The sequence below is a fragment of the Trichosurus vulpecula genome, chromosome 2, assembly GCF_011100635.1.
Source record: "Trichosurus vulpecula isolate mTriVul1 chromosome 2, mTriVul1.pri, whole genome shotgun sequence".
Taxonomy (NCBI): Eukaryota; Metazoa; Chordata; class Mammalia; order Diprotodontia; family Phalangeridae; genus Trichosurus; species Trichosurus vulpecula.
This window is the reverse complement of record NC_050574.1, coordinates 44,417,422-44,432,791: the sequence shown is the minus strand read 5'-3', so window position 1 is coordinate 44,432,791 and position 15,370 is coordinate 44,417,422. Positions and strand designations below refer to the sequence as shown.

The 15,370-nt window shown below is 48.1% G+C and overlaps 1 protein-coding gene across 1 annotated transcript in view; it reads right to left on the bottom strand.

The window, feature by feature from the left end:
- The window catches only part of CLCN6 (chloride voltage-gated channel 6), a 33,769-nt gene that overhangs the window by 4,314 nt on the left and 14,085 nt on the right, over window positions 1–15,370 (bottom strand). The window contains exons 10-22 of the mRNA XM_036745264.1: window positions 15,209–15,341; window positions 14,441–14,554; window positions 9,696–9,862; window positions 9,020–9,146; window positions 7,052–7,178; window positions 6,626–6,779; window positions 6,337–6,496; window positions 6,144–6,250; window positions 4,558–4,744; window positions 3,781–3,938; window positions 3,384–3,540; window positions 2,024–2,131; window positions 1,502–1,627 (exon numbers count right to left, since the gene is read on the bottom strand). Of these exons, the coding sequence (XP_036601159.1) occupies window positions 1,502–1,627; window positions 2,024–2,131; window positions 3,384–3,540; window positions 3,781–3,938; window positions 4,558–4,744; window positions 6,144–6,250; window positions 6,337–6,496; window positions 6,626–6,779; window positions 7,052–7,178; window positions 9,020–9,146; window positions 9,696–9,862; window positions 14,441–14,554; window positions 15,209–15,341 (1,825 nt within the window). The remainder of the gene's footprint in view (window positions 1–1,501; window positions 1,628–2,023; window positions 2,132–3,383; window positions 3,541–3,780; window positions 3,939–4,557; window positions 4,745–6,143; window positions 6,251–6,336; window positions 6,497–6,625; window positions 6,780–7,051; window positions 7,179–9,019; window positions 9,147–9,695; window positions 9,863–14,440; window positions 14,555–15,208; window positions 15,342–15,370) is intronic.

The following is a 15,370-nucleotide window of genomic DNA, read 5'->3' as shown; positions in this document are numbered from 1 at the left end:
CTCCATCACGTGCCCACAGGGAGCCCTTCCTGCCTACCCCAGTCAGACTTAGCTTCCACATGCAGAGGTCAGCTTAGGTCACTGATCTGCCCAAGAAGCTTCAGTGGCCCCAGCCCCCTACTGTCTGCCAAGGGAAGTTCCACCATTCAAGACCCAGCCCATGTTTGCAGCCTCAGGTCCCAGTGATCCTCTATTCACTGTATGCTCCTGCCCAACCATAATGCCCTCCTGCTCAATAAGCTCCAGTGACTTCCTATCACTCCTGAGGTAAAACACAAAGGTCTGCTTGCCACGTACAGCCCTTTACAACCTGGCCCCTGGCCCCAATCTACCTCTATGCTCTCCTCTGAAATCCAGCTCTGAGCCTGCCTTCTCCTGACACACAACGTTCCATTTCCCATCTCCAGACCCATCCTCATGCCTGGAACACCCTTCACCCTCAATGCTGCCTCTCAGAATCCCCAGCTCAAGCACTACCTCCTATCTCAGGCTTTCCTGACCTCTCACTCTCTTTCAACACAATTACCTTGTATTTATTTCACAAAGACTTACTGAAGTACATGCTGCTTCATTCTGTCTTTATCCCCAGTGTCTAGCAAAATGCCCAGCCTGGAGTAAAAGCTTGCTATATTAACCTCTCAATACACCCTGCAGTTTCCCACTTCCACGTTCATGCCTGTCTCTGCCTCCTTTGCTTTGTGGGTTCTGATCCCAAGGCCACACCCTGCAGGAAAAGTCAGAAGTGACTTTTGAGCAAGTGAATGACATGGACCATTGGCAATGTCGCTGTTGTTACCCCAGGAGCGTAAGGAGCACAGAACCAAGTCATGGGAGTCAGTCCCATTTGTCCCCAGGCTCACAGGTATTCATTCATTCCACCCTATCAAAAGCTCAAGGCTCACATGGCACATTACAACATGGAGGAAGCTGCCCAAGCACACAGCCTTTGTGGTCTATGGAGGTCTACACTGACTCACCAATGAGTGACACGAAGCCCTGCTTATGACATGAGTTAATCTGAGAGCGTGTGTACCACCTGTATGCCCAGACCTCAGGCTCTGGGCCTTGGTCTTCACCTTCTAGGCCTCTTGGCCCAAGCTCAGGTCCCTACACAGGGAACAGTGGCCTCAGAGGCCGAGCCCGAAGGAGGAACAGTCAAGCCCTGAGCTGACTCAAAAACACATTTCTCCAATACTCTCTTGGCAATGGCTTTGCCCTCTCCTGGGCTCTCCCGAGCTCACATCCTACTTTGTTATACACCCTCTAATGCACTCATCATGGATTACCATTGGAGATTATAGTTCCTTGGGTACATCCTCTCCCCACAAAGACAGGCCCTACAACTCATCTGTATGCTCATATGCAGAAGAGCTTTAATCCATGCTGAATGAATTACAAGGATTCTGTTTGGAATGTGCAGACATTGGCAGCCCACATGGGAGACTCCAAACACACAAGCTCCCTCTTCCTAGTTCAGAACACACAAGTCATGAGGACTTACCTCCCCCACCGCGTTCACCACTGGCAAGTGTCTGAGGCCCATTGTTCTAAACAGATTGAAGACTTGTGAGACGTGAGTATTGGGTGAGACTGTAAATGGTGATGGGTTCATGTATGGGGTAACATCCTGAGGAACAAAAGTGCACACAGATTACCTCAAATACATTCGACCACCAGCCCCATATGGAAGAGAGAGGTGACAAAGGGGATTTGCCCTGGATCAGAGTCCAACCTTTGGCACATGCCATTTTTGTGATCACTGCTTAGCCCCCTAAGGACCTCACAGATTAAGCTGTGGTGGAATTGCTGATGTGCATCAAGGCAGGGGAGAGACCACCTTGGATAAAAGCCCAGATCTGGACCCCTCTCCCCAAACCAGGCACCAACCACACCCAAGAGAGCCCAGCATCAAGTGGCACTGCCCAAGGCAGACTCATTGGAGTGGAGTCCTCCCTCTGACACCAGTCTCATCTCTCCTTCTCCAAGTTCCCCTCCTGAGTCCTGAAGAGACGCCCCTTCTTACCACAATCATCCGTGGGTTCAGCAGGGTCAAGTCCAGGTCGTGGATGTCCGGATATCGGGGATAATCCTCAGCCATCTCGGCATAGGACAGCCTCGGCTGGCTAGCACTCTGCAGTTCAAACCAGGACAGTGTTCCATAAAATAATCCCATCTAAAGAGGCTGATCCCACTTACTAGTTGGGGTTTGCCACAACACTATCCCACTAACTTGAGACACTAAAAAAAGTCCTCCTCAGTACATCATTATCGACTAGTCTCCTTAAAACACTGCTTCCATCCCATGACTCCCTCACTAGAGAAACCGAACAACTCCTATGCATGTCAGAATGACTCTAAACTCATCTTGATGGAAAGGCCCCATGTGATATGGAGCACATTACTCACCCAACCTCTCTCTTACACTAGGTGGCAACCTGGTACCGTGGGAAGAATGCTGGCTTTGGAAGACCAGGACCTGGGTTCAAATCCCCACTCTGTCACTCCCTGACTTTCTGACCTTGCCATGTCCCCTTTCCTCTATGGGGCTTAGTTTCCTCATCTACAAAATGGCACTGGGAAGGGTGAGTAGTGGGAGAGGGGAGGAGGAAGACAAGCTGGGCTGGACAGTCTCTAAGGTCTCTCCCAGCTCTAAACCGAGGCTTCATCTTCCCCAACAGACCCTCCACCCTGGCTAGCTCAGTTTCCTCATATATGATGTTATAAACATAATAACTCTACATCATGAAAGACATAAGACTTCAGAATCTGATCTGCTGTCATTTCGACTCTGAATCTCCATGGGCTGAAGAGTAAAACACTGGTGTGGACCCATGAGCCAGATTCTAAACGCAAGTAACTTGGGAGTCAAGTTTCAAAAGAAGGAGCCCTCTGGGCCTGACTTTGAACAGCTCACACATGAGGGGTTCTGCCAATACTTACCGCTGGCCAATTTGCAGGACGCCATTTTTGGAGGAGGAAAATTGGCAAAGCATTAAGTGATTTTTAAAACTTATGAGACTCACTTAAAAGTAAGGGAGTTACACTGACTGGGCAAAAGAGCCTCGGAACGACTCACCACACCTACTGGAGAAAAGCTCCCTACCAGAATTAATATGACTTCTTTTGAAAAAGCAAATGTAAGAAACTCCTTCATACTGGAAATCCAAGTACAATACTGTCATTAAAAAAAGTAAAAAAATAGTGTAAGACCAGAGACCACCAAGAAGACCCAACAACCACACCTGAAGGAAGAGCTGGCCTCACAGACCACAGAGAAGACAACTCAACAGAGGAAGAAGCAATAACAAACCCACAGTCACTGATGACCCATCTCATCTCTCCTCTCATCAGAATCCCAGAATCCATTACAAAGTAAGACTTACTGACTGATTTTCAGAATAGCAAACTCCTCGGACCAGCAATGTGACGAGCTGTGATCGAAGAATCAGGCCATGAAAGGTCAAAGGGCGGAAGCGTTCCTCCATTGTCCAGTCTTCACTGGGAGATTGGTCAGGATACAGGTTGGGGTAGGGCGTGTATCTGTCATACAAAAATCAGAGTAAATGCCTTAGGTTTACCCTGAGCAAGCCTCCAGAAAACCTAACAGCCACTTTACAGCATCCACAAAAAGAAACACCTCTACGTCCCTGAAAACGACTCGTAACTTCATTTACAGAAGGAACAGAGATGAAAACACCAGAAGAACCAAACAGATGAGCAATTACCAGGAATGGGAAAGGAGTCTGGCTCCTAGTACCCAGAGCCTGCTGGGAATCTCACCTCCTCTCCAGCATCTGCTGCAGGAGATCCTCCTTCTCTGCCGGCTCCTCTGTGGTTATGTGCTCGTCACACATGTTACGAAGCTCACTCGATGGGTAGGATTTCATGGACTGGCTCCTTTTGCGCTGCTCACCAGCCCGGGTAAGAATGCTGGATTTCTAGGAGAGGGAGAAGAGCCTTATAAGGAGGACAGAGACTTTTAGAAATCCAAATTAGTGGAAGGGGAAGGGGAGGAGGAAAGGGAAGGATCATAAACTGTCTCTCTCGGCCAAATTGCTGGAGTGAAGCCAACCTCCGTGGCACTAAGCTTTGGACGAGAACTCAGGTTTAAAGAGACAGCCCTTTGGTATCACCAGAGGAGAAAGGGAAACTCTCCTAGGGGTGTCCTGGTATACAAAGGCTTAGAAAATCAACCTTGCAGATGTGGAGAGCTGCTCATAATAGTTAACAATTTAGGAGGAGTAATAAAAGTTGGTTTTATATACTTTCCTATGTGTATACTTTCTTTGGGCAAAGGCATTCGGATCCAATTTCGGGGGTGAAATAGTAATGATTTTGTACTTATTTTCATACTGCTATATGAAGACTGGCATAGAAAGGTTTCTGATCTTCAACAAGAGAAAGATTTCACATCAATGAAATCACAGATCACTGAAGTACAGACATATATAGTGTATAGACAATTTCCCATTCAGAATGTAAAAATGACAAGAGATCTGAGGGACAAGTAACTCCATTTTCCTCTTCCCTTTCCCAATACAAATCTATTTTCTTTACCTTGAATTTTATGTTGTTGCTGATCAACTGGTTTCCTTTCATAAACTCCTTCTCATTGCCCCGATTCTCTGTCACCACAGGGAACGCGTGGTGGACTGTGGTTCGCAGGATGCTGACCAGAGACTGGATGCGAGTATGTGGGTAGACGTACGTCAGGTTGGGCTCCATGATGTCGCTAGCTCTGAGCCTGGGAGGGTGCAGACATCCAAGCTCATTAGAGAGGCTGGATTTCCAAAAGGAGACTAAGCTTTAACAGGGCACTCAACTACTTCCCAGAGACATGTTAATTCCAACATTCCGTCATCTCGTAGATGATCGTGAGCTTTGACTCTTTTTGTGTTAAAAAATCTCACAGATTTACCATCTCTTCCAGTTTTATTTATGAATTATCTGCTAGAGCTGTCCTAAAAATAAGCTGATATGCTAGACTACCAGGGTGTTACAGTTCAATCTTTTTGCTAGTGATGTAGCATTTTGATAGGCATATATGGAAATTCTGTAAAATGGATTGGTTTTATTTGTATGCACGTCATATAATCAAAATGGAAAACCAGACATATAGTCCCCAAATGATGTTTTAGAAATGGTTTTCCTGAACTTTCCATGATGCATTGACAGGCTTTCGATGAATGCAAACAAATCCCCAAATTTCGACAAGCTGGTGACTAATTTCTGTAGCTGAAACACTTTTTGTGCTTAGAAACTAAGTTAGACTGTCCTTCTGTCAATAACATCTTTAAGCTAAAGTCCTAGTAGCAGGATGTCTCAATCAAAGAGAATGAGGTTTTGCAGACATTATTTTCCTCCAAAGAACAGAACAATTCACAACTCCACCAGGAGTCTAATGGTATATTTTGTTTTTCTGTAGGTCCAGCAACACTGAATTTCATCATTTTTAGCTCTTTGCCAACTTAATGGGCAAAAAAGATGGTCATTCAAAATTCTCTTTAATTTCTCTGATTGTAAGTTTGAAAATTTTTTCAGGTTGCTGAATCTCCTCTTTTAAGAGCTGCCATATTCATATTGTTTCACCACTTATCTACTGGGGAAGGGATGTTAGTCTTATAAATTTGTGCCAATTCCTCACTGGTTTTAAATGTCATTTTTATCAGACATATTTAATGCAAAACATTTTCCCAATCGTTTTCTTTCCCTTATATTTTGGATTGCATTACTTTTTGTTGGGCAGAAATTTCATTACTTTATTTCCTGTAACTTCTTCTATTTATTGAACATTCTCCTCTTCTCCACAACTAGAACACATAAAATTATTCCACCTTATACTTTTTTTGGGATGTGTCTAAAAGAGCCGCCATTTTTAACTAAGGATACATCAAGTTTAAACAGTCATGGCTGGGAAATCTTCAGTGCTGCTGCACGAGCCTAATGAGACTCTGGGCTATCAAAGCTCCGGTATTGTCTTTGTACTTTGGCTTTTTTTACAACTCGTTTTCTTAGCCCAATTTTAATGGGTTCTAAACCCAGAAGTCTTTCCCATCTCCCCAACTGTTACTCTGCCCTCAGCCCTTTGACCTGAGGCATTTTCTACTCAGAAACTTTGAGGTAAGCTGGACCCATTGCCTCACTTGTCCATTTCCACTTCCGTCTCCCACTCGAGAAGCGGCACCCCCCGAAGGCCCACGTGGATGTCGTAAATGCCTTTGTTGAAGAAGTCCCCGGTCCACTTGGCCACCTGTGACACAAAGCAAGGATTGGAGAGAATCCAAGCAGAAGGTAAACTGAACCATTAACTCTCGGAGAGGGGGAGGAGGCCTTTACCATCAAGGTGATCATAATGGGAAGCCCGTAAGTGATCTCATTGGTGGACTCTATCAGGATGACGGTAAGACTGATGGTCATTCGGACTACACCACCCAAGAAAGCTGCAGCGCCAATCAAGGCAAAGGTCCCTGAATAGATGTGGCCCAATCCAATGTAGCTAACAAGGAATGAGGTAAAACACATGAGTTAGGATCGCATGGCTGCTGGAGTGGGGAGCAGGGGAAGAAACACACTCTGTAACACATGCACGCACACCCGCCCACGCACGCCCATGCACACCAAGCACCTTTTCAGAATGTTGGCGACTAAGCGTCCAAATGCAGCTCCACAGAGCAGGGAGGGCACGAAGAGGCCGCTGGGCACTGACATGCCATAGGTCCAACATGAGAGGGAGAAGTAGAGGACCAAGAACAAGGCCAGTGTGATGGGGCTGAAAGTGCCTGCAAGACCAAAGAGCAGCCAGAGTCACACAGGGAAGTGCTGACACAATCACCTCACATCATCTCAACTCAGCACCTCAAGGCCCCAAACCCAGGACCTTGTTCTGGTGAGCTCACAAGTCCTGCCACTGCTCAGAATTCCTAGGGGAGGCTCCCAGCTTGGTGCTTCCCATGGAAAAGGCTCTTCAGCTGGGGGCGGGAGGGAACGATGGGCTGGCAGTGGGCACAGTGGGGCTGGTGGGGCCAGCAAGGCTCCACCTTTTGGAACTCACCATCTTGGTGAAAGAGCTGCAGGATGGCAGATTCTTGGGGATTGAAGAATAGCGTTGCCATGTCATTGTACGTCTCATTGGGACAAAAAAAAGTTTTGATGCTTGCATTCACATCTTCTGAAGTAACCTGATGATTGGGAACCAAACAGCTGTTAGATGGTCAGATAACCAAGGCACATGTTTAGCCTTCTCACTGGATGCTGTCCACAGAGAAAGTTGGGCCTGGAAGCTTTCACTACAAATGAAGTGGGTGGCAAAATATGAAGCCAGGTGTTTAAAAAGCAAGCAATTCCAATGCTGAATTAAGGGAATTATGAAAATGAGAAAATGAGAAAAACGAAATAAAAACAAGCCAGGCTGTCTCTGTACCTATATGCTCACATGGAGAGCAATGACTCAAATATCCAGTTGTTTTGGTGGGTTCATCTTTTGGTGGTCCACAATCAACCCTGTGTACTAAGATCCCATCGAACAATGGAAGGGTGGATGGGACATAGGAGAGACAAAGAGCTTGGACCTATATGGGATAACTTAAATATGCAAATGAGGTTGGGGCACATTTTGACTCAAAAGAAATAGCTTAGTTTCAGGAAAGAAGCTTCTGCCCTATTGTTACTAGGAAGAACTGCCATGTTTCTGGATTCTCCCGCCCATGCTTCCAGCTTTTGTTTACATCTTTTGAAAATCCAAGGTGGTGGGTTCCCAGTACATTGCATTGCTCATTCATCAGCTCCCCTCTCCCTCCTCACTGGGATTAATTCTCTGCCTTCAAAATTTCTTAATTGAGAGCTCTCCCTCCCTCCTTCTCCCTCTCCCTCCTTCTCTCTCTCCATCCCTCCTTCTCTCTCTCTCTCCCTCCCTCTCCTTCCCCCTCCTTCTGTCTCTCCTTCCTTCTCCCTCTTTTCCCCCTTCTCCCTCCCTCCCTCCTGTTTCTTCTTCCTCCCTCCCTCCTTTTCCCTCTCTCTCCCTCCCTTCCTCAACTTTCCTGGGCTGACTTCCCCCCCTACAGAACTTTAGCCAATTGGACTTTCCTGGACAAGGGAAGTCTCTGAAATCTGCTCTCTTGAGTGCATGTTTTCTTTCCCTTCTCTATCCCAAGTCCTAAGATGGAGCACTCACTTGCCCCCAGAGTTCCCAATGGTTCCACCCCAAAAGCCAGTTCCTCCCTGAATGCATGCTGCTGTCCTCCAGCTGCTTACGGAGAGCGGGGAGGGAGGAGGTAATCACAGAGCTACACTGAAGGGACTGACAGAGAAAAGATCCCGGAGGACTTGTGTGATCTTCCAGGCAGCCCAAGCGCTATGTGGGTAGGGTGGGAAGGAGAGGGAAGCAGATTCATGACGGTGGGGCTAGAACTCTCTACCACTTTCCATTAAGAAGGATGTCACCATATACCCACTGACCGAACATTTGGTTGTTAAACCAGGTTGGCAGAGGATTAAGAACAAAATGTGAGGGAATCTCCCACCTCAGGGAGGGGTTGTAGACAACTTGGGAGTATCCAGGACCACACAGAGATGCAATTAGGCTGAACCACGATGAGAGGGATGAACCCATTATAGGCAGAACTGGGAATCTATCTTTCAGAGTGGGAGGGAGAATACCTCTGAGATACAAACATCAAAAGAATGAGGAGGGGAACCTTTGAGAAGAGCCAAGAAAACCACAAAAGCTCTGGGGCCCTTGACTCAAGGGAGAAGCAGAAGAAAGCTGCTCACTTGGGCCTTGCCCAAGGCTTCTTCTGGGCTCAGAGGACAGTAATGAAGAGGGGCCTTCAGCCTTTTGTTCTCCTCCTTCTAGGATATCCAACCCCATTTGCCACATAAATAAAGCAGAACTAGAATTCTGGTGTGCACTCTCTAAGAGGGGCTGCACCTGGGTGGGGTGACCTGTGAGGCTCTCTACGGATGTTTGCAAATCCTGCCCCTCCACACGTATGGGGACCTGGTGTCAAGGGACAGAGCATACCTGTGGCTGGAAGGAGTCATTACCACTCTGACTTGTAGAGGATATTTGCCGGCACTCTCCCAAAATCATGGAAGCAACAAATACCACAACCGTGGTCATCAGGGATACCAACAGGCTTTCCAAGACTCTATGAACAAAACACAAACCAGACCCCGCTTTTAAAAAGAGCTCTTTAAGGAAAAACAAGACTTGTTTCTCAGAAAATCCTTCTCTATTAAAAGTCCCCCCCACCCCACCCCACCCTACCCTCTGTCCCTTTAAACAGCATTTGCAACAGCCCAGTCAAGGCACCTGCTTCCTGCACTTGGACGGGGGAAGGGCAGTGGGCTGCTCATCAACCACACACACCATTGGAGGCTGATGCCCAGAACTCAGGGATGAAGGGATAGGCCTTTATACCCTAAGGCTAGGAGAGCCCCACAGAAGGGAGCCCTTTGGGGCAGGACCCAAATGACATGCTGACCTCTCCAAGGCTCCCAAATAACAAGTCCGGAGATACTTAACTGAAAGAACAGAACCTCTGATTTAAGTTAAGCTCCCAAACTTGGGGCTTTGTTCTGTTGTCTGACACCCCAGGATGGCGGCCCTGTGGCTGACACTATCTAGACTGGCTCCATGCTCTCCTACAAAGTTAAGCCAGCCACACCAGGCAGGGAGGAGGCAGCAGCACAGATACCTGACAAGCTTAGGTTTCGGGTGCACGTTTCGCATACGGTACTTTGCAAGCCTCTTGTTCAGACAGTTGAATGTGGCTCCAAGGAGGCCCCCAATGACCCCCATCACGATGAAGAAACCCAAATCCACAGCTGTCCAGAGGTGACATTTTTTATCAGAGTCAGAGCACTGAGAGAAGAAGGGAGAAGGAGAGAGAGCAAACGAGTGTGCAGTGAGCACAAAGGAGAACAGAACAGAGGAAGACAGCCAAGAGCAGATGCAAGCACACATCCTTCTAACAGAGCCAACGAGATGCAGAAACTCGATGGCCCCGCACACCCCCCACCCCAGGAGCAGCCTGCCTAGCCTTGCCCTCCCCAGAGTACGAGGAACATGGCCACCACCAGTCTGGGCCTGTCCCCCAGCCCTTCTGTCGAGCTAGGCCCACTAGGTCCAGGGGACGTTGCCATCCTACAGGACCATGCCTCCACTTCCGCCTCCACCCTGCTGAGGGTCTGGCCAAAACAATCATCTCCTGCCAGGGGGTAATGAGTCAAAGAAAGCCCCCCAAATGTCTAATTCCCCAGTGTCTCTCCAGAGACCTCCTCCTTTCCACTGCCATTCTGCCTACATTCATTCCTCAATGGTTAACGTACTCCCGCCCCATCATACTCTCCCCATACCAGGGATCCTGAACTTCCAGCTACCAAAAGACATCCCTTTTTCCTCAACCCCACCACCCACTCCCTTCTCATCCACCTCAACCCTACCCCACCAAGGCGTGTCTCCTTCACCCATCTCCCATAATGAGATGGCTGTTCTTGCCAGGACAAACTCCTGTAGATATGCAAGGGATCGCATACCATCCCATCTCCTCCAGCAGCCTGCCCCCTCCATCATCCCCATCTCTCACTTCTCTTCAATCCCTGTCTGCTGGCTGCTTCCCTATAAACATATGTGTCTCCCTCTTCCTTGAAAATCCTCACCTGATCCAACCATCCTCACTAGCTTCCATTCCCTTTCTCCTCCTTCTGTGGCTATGCTCCTTGAGAAGGCTGTCTACAATGGGTGCTCCCACTTCCTCTCCCCTCTTTTCTTAACTCTTTACAGTCTGGTTTCCAACCCCATAACTCAACAGAAACTGCTCTATCCAAAGTTCCCAGTGATGTCTTAAATGGCCAAACCTCCTTTTTTCCATCCTCCTCCTTCTTGCCTGCCCTCTCTGCAACCTTGGACACTGTGATCACGCTTTCCTCCTTGATACTCTCTTCTCTCCGGGTTTTGAGGACACCCCTCTGTCTTGGACCTCTCCTCCATCTCCTCTGCTGGATCTTCATCTAGATCCTGCCTGTTACTCACGGGTGTCCCTCAGGGCTCTGTCCTGGGCCATCTCCTCTTCTCCCTCTATCCTACTGCACTCGGTCCTCTTGTCGGCTCCCATGGATTTAATGACCATCTCTGGGTTAAGATTCTCAAATCTACTTATCCAGCCCTCATCTCTCTGCTGACCTCCAGTCTCCCATCTCCACCTGTCTACTGGACATCTTGAAGTGGATAGCCCATAGGTAAAGCAAGCTCAACATGTCCAAAACTGACCTCATGACCGATCCCCTCATCTTCCTGACCCTTCCCTCTTCCTGACCCTCCCCTCTTCCTGATTTACCTGTAACTATGGAGGGCACCACCACCCTCTCAGTCTCTTGGACTCATAACCTGGGCTCATCCTGGACCCCTCACTCTCTCTCATCCCCCACATCAATCTGGTGTCAAGGCCCATCAATTTGACCTTTGTAACATCTTGCCCACAGGCCCCATCTCTCTCCTTACACCGTCCCGATGGCCCACAACCTGGACTGTCAGCAGTCTGCTGGGTGGTCTGCTTGCCATGAGTCTCTCTTCATTCCAGTGCAGCCAAGAGCAGTTCTGACCATCTCGCCCCCCATCCCACCCCTCCAACTCAATCAACTGCAGGGGCACCGTCACCTCCAGGACAAAACAGGAAATCCCGCTGGGTGTCCACAATCCATTTCTAATCTGCTGCCCACCCTTCCCGATGCCTTATACCCCATTCCCCTGCTCCAGGATCCAGGGCTATTGGGCTCCATCTCCAGCCTCAGTGTCTCTTCCCTGGCTGTCCCCCGTGCCTGGAAGGCTCTCCTTCTCCTCTCCTCTCCTGGCTTCCCTGTCTTCCTTCAAGTTCCCCCTTCTACAGGGAGTCTTTTCTAATCTCCTTCATTCAGGTGCCTCCTCTTTGGGGATCACTGACAATTCATCTTGTACGCAGACTGTTGTACAAAGCTGTTTGGGTGTTGTTTCCCACATTGAGCTGGGAGCTCCTTGAGGGTGGGGACCACTTTTCCCCTTTCTCTGTATCCCCAGCACCTGGCACAGTACCTGGAATACAGTAGGTGCTGAATAAGTGTTTAATGACTGCCTGCCTGGGGGAGAGGGGATGCTGCTTGCTCCCCAAATTCTCTAGCACTACCATAATCGCTGAGTAACATCTCTTCCTTTGAAGTTTCTTCAATCAAAAATCATCACCCGATACAGACACTGGTGACTATTACCTATGGACACTCAGGACAGTCTCCCTCTCTCTTTTTTTTTTTTTTATCCCCAATGAATCTAGTGGTTAACCTAGACTCTCTCAACTCCTGCCTTCATACCAGGGGACCTCAACATACATATTGATGGCCCCTCAAGCACCAAACCTTCTGGATCCCTCAATCTACTCAGTCCCAGCTTCCGCTAAACAGAGAACACCTTGATGTTGCCATCACCCACCCACCCCATTTCCATGTTCTTGAACTCCACCTTTCTTTTATCTGCTCACAGTCTTTGAGGAATCTACCTTTCTGGCCCCCTTACAATTCTTAACTCAGTTGCTCCTAGTTATCTGTGACCTCGAATCCCTCCCTCCATTCTTTCTCAGGTTAGACTCTCCTCCTCAATTTCAATCCATTGGTGAAACAGTTAAAACCCTACACTCCTGTCCATCTTGAATCTCTTACTACTTTGTCTTACTGCTGATGGTGAAACCATAGGAAGTCATGAAAACTATGCTGATTAAGTCCACTATAAATTTCTATTAATCTCAAAGCAGCCTTTACTGTAGCAAGGCTATTTGTCTGCTTCTCCCTAATTGATATCTATACTACCCTCTGGCTGTTCTACACTTTCTCCTCCCTCAAGCCTTGCACAATCCAGTTCCTCCCCAACCCTCTAAGCTAAGGACTTGGAAGCTGTACATCACCAAAGAACTAGGCCATTCGACAAGAGCTCTTTCCTTTCACCTCACATAACTCAGATATCTTCCCTCTACATACTCCTTCACTCTAGTCCCTGATGAAGAGCTACCCTTTGCTTGCAAAGGCCAACTCTTCTATGTACACCCTTGGTCCTAGGTGCCTCCACTTGCTTCTAAATCCTTTGAAATATGGATTCTGATCTCATCATTCAATTGAAACTACCCTCTCCCAAGTTACCAATGCCTGTCAAATGTAATGGCCTTTTCCCAGTCCTCCTTTTTGAATCTCTGCACTGTTTGCCTTTGTGTACTGCCTTTTCCTCTTAGATACCCCTTCCTCTTTCTGCTTTCCTGATACTGCACTCTCCTGGCTCTCCTCCCTGTCTGACCCTTCCTTCTCCATCTCCTTTGCTGGGTCTTTATCAATGCCACTCCCACTAACTGTGAGTGTTCCCCAAGGTCCTGCCCTGGTCTCTCTTCTCTCTGTTACCTCACTTGGTGATCCCATCAGCTCCTATGGGTTCGATTATGATCTCTAGGTAGATGATTCCTAGAATCTGCTATCTGGCCCGAGTCTCTCCCCTAAGCTTCAATCCCACATGACCAAGTACCAAGTGGACATCTTGTAGGCATCTCCAAACTCGACATGTCCAAAACAAAACTCAATACCTTTTCCCCAAACTCTCTGTTTCTCTGAATTCCCTTATTAATGTCTGTCAGCCAGGCTCACAATCTCAGTCTCACGCATCCCCCTAGCCCCCCACTTCCCATTCATTCAGTTGCTAAGTCTTGTCTCTTTTTCTCCTCACAAGGTCTCTATTTATCTCCCCTCCTCACACCCACCTCTCCCCTGGACTATGACAACGGTCCTCTACTTCACTCCCTTGCCTCCAGCATCTCTTCCCTCCAACCTGCCCTCTATTTAGCTGACAAAAAGGATTTTCCTGAAGCATACGTCTGACCACATTACTCCCCTGCTCAATCAACTCCCGTGGCTCCCGATTACATCCGGTATCAACTGTAAAGTCGTCTGTTTAGCATATAAAGATCTTTGCCAGCTGGCTCCTTCCTACAGCCTTTGTACCTGCTCCACCTCCCCCTCCCCACCACCACAAGCCTGGACTGCTCATTTTCCTTGTCTCCACCTCCCAGAATCCCCAGCTGCCTTCAGACTCTGCTCAAATCCCACCTTTCCTAGGCCTTTCCTGGTTCCCTGGTGGGAAAGGCTTCCCCTCTAAGACTGCTTTCCATTTAACAGATATGAATCCTGTTATGTAATGATTTCTTTACAAGTTGGTACCCCCATTAGAGTAGAAACTCCTTGAGGGCAGGGCCTGCTTTTGCCCCTCTTTGGACCCTGTGTTTAGCACATACTAAGTACTTAAGACTTGGATCCTCTGGTCCAAAGGGCAGAGCTAGAGCTCTCTGATAGTCTTTCTGACTGTTACTTTTTGGCACATTCATTAAGATTGATTTTCAGGGAACACGTACAAAAGGTTGGTGGCTGGGACGGCACTAACCTTAAACTCCCCAAAATTCAGCAACCCAGGGAGCTGGAAGGAACCCCAACTTCCAAACTGGATTCCAGAGCGAAAGAAGTTCAGGGTGAATGTGGCAGACATGGAACAAAAGAGCTGAAGAGAGAAGAGACGAGAACTGAGAAGTGGCAAGCTTGTCTTCCTCCCAGAAGTCAGGTGGGGAAGGAGAAGCAGAACTTGTGGTACGCACTGCATTCAGCAGAGCTGGGTCATGTATGAGAACCCCAAAGTCAGGAGCTAGGAACAGAAGCATGCTAATGGTAAAAGCCCTGGCTTCTAGCTGTACAGAGATGACTGTTCGCTGGCTCCCCAGCAGAGAGGATTCCTCCTCAGACCCAGGAGGCACCTCGAGTGTGTGAAAGTCTGTGGTCCTGGCCAGGAAACAGCGATGCAGTAGCTGCTTCTATGGGAGTCTAGTCCCTATCTAACTCATAGGGTTGTTGGGAACACAAAATGAAAGAAGGGATTTTTGTAAAGTGCTTTGAAAAGACATCTTCCAGGCCGATGTCTGAGGCTGTGAGGACCTATCCCAGTGGCAGAAGCTTGTCCCTGATTCCCTCTATTCATCTCCTGTAATCCCTCTGGAGCTCCAGTGGTCAAGTACAGAACAAAGAGTGGGGAATTTGATTCTCTGTAATAACCACATTCCCATTTTAAAGTCAAACCCAGGAGATCAAGTAAGTATTCTCTAAGGCCTCCAGCTTCGCAGTCAGTTCACACAGTATCCCATGTTTCAAAGCCACTTTTTACCACTTTCCAAGTGAGTCCCTGGTTCCAGAAGGATGACCCCTCTTCCAAGCTGAAGAGGGTGCCCCCAATGGGGGCCCCAAAAGCTGCGGCAACACCTGCAGCTGCACCAGCTGACACAAAATCTCGCTTGTCTCTAAGTGAGAGAGGAAAGGAAAAAATGTA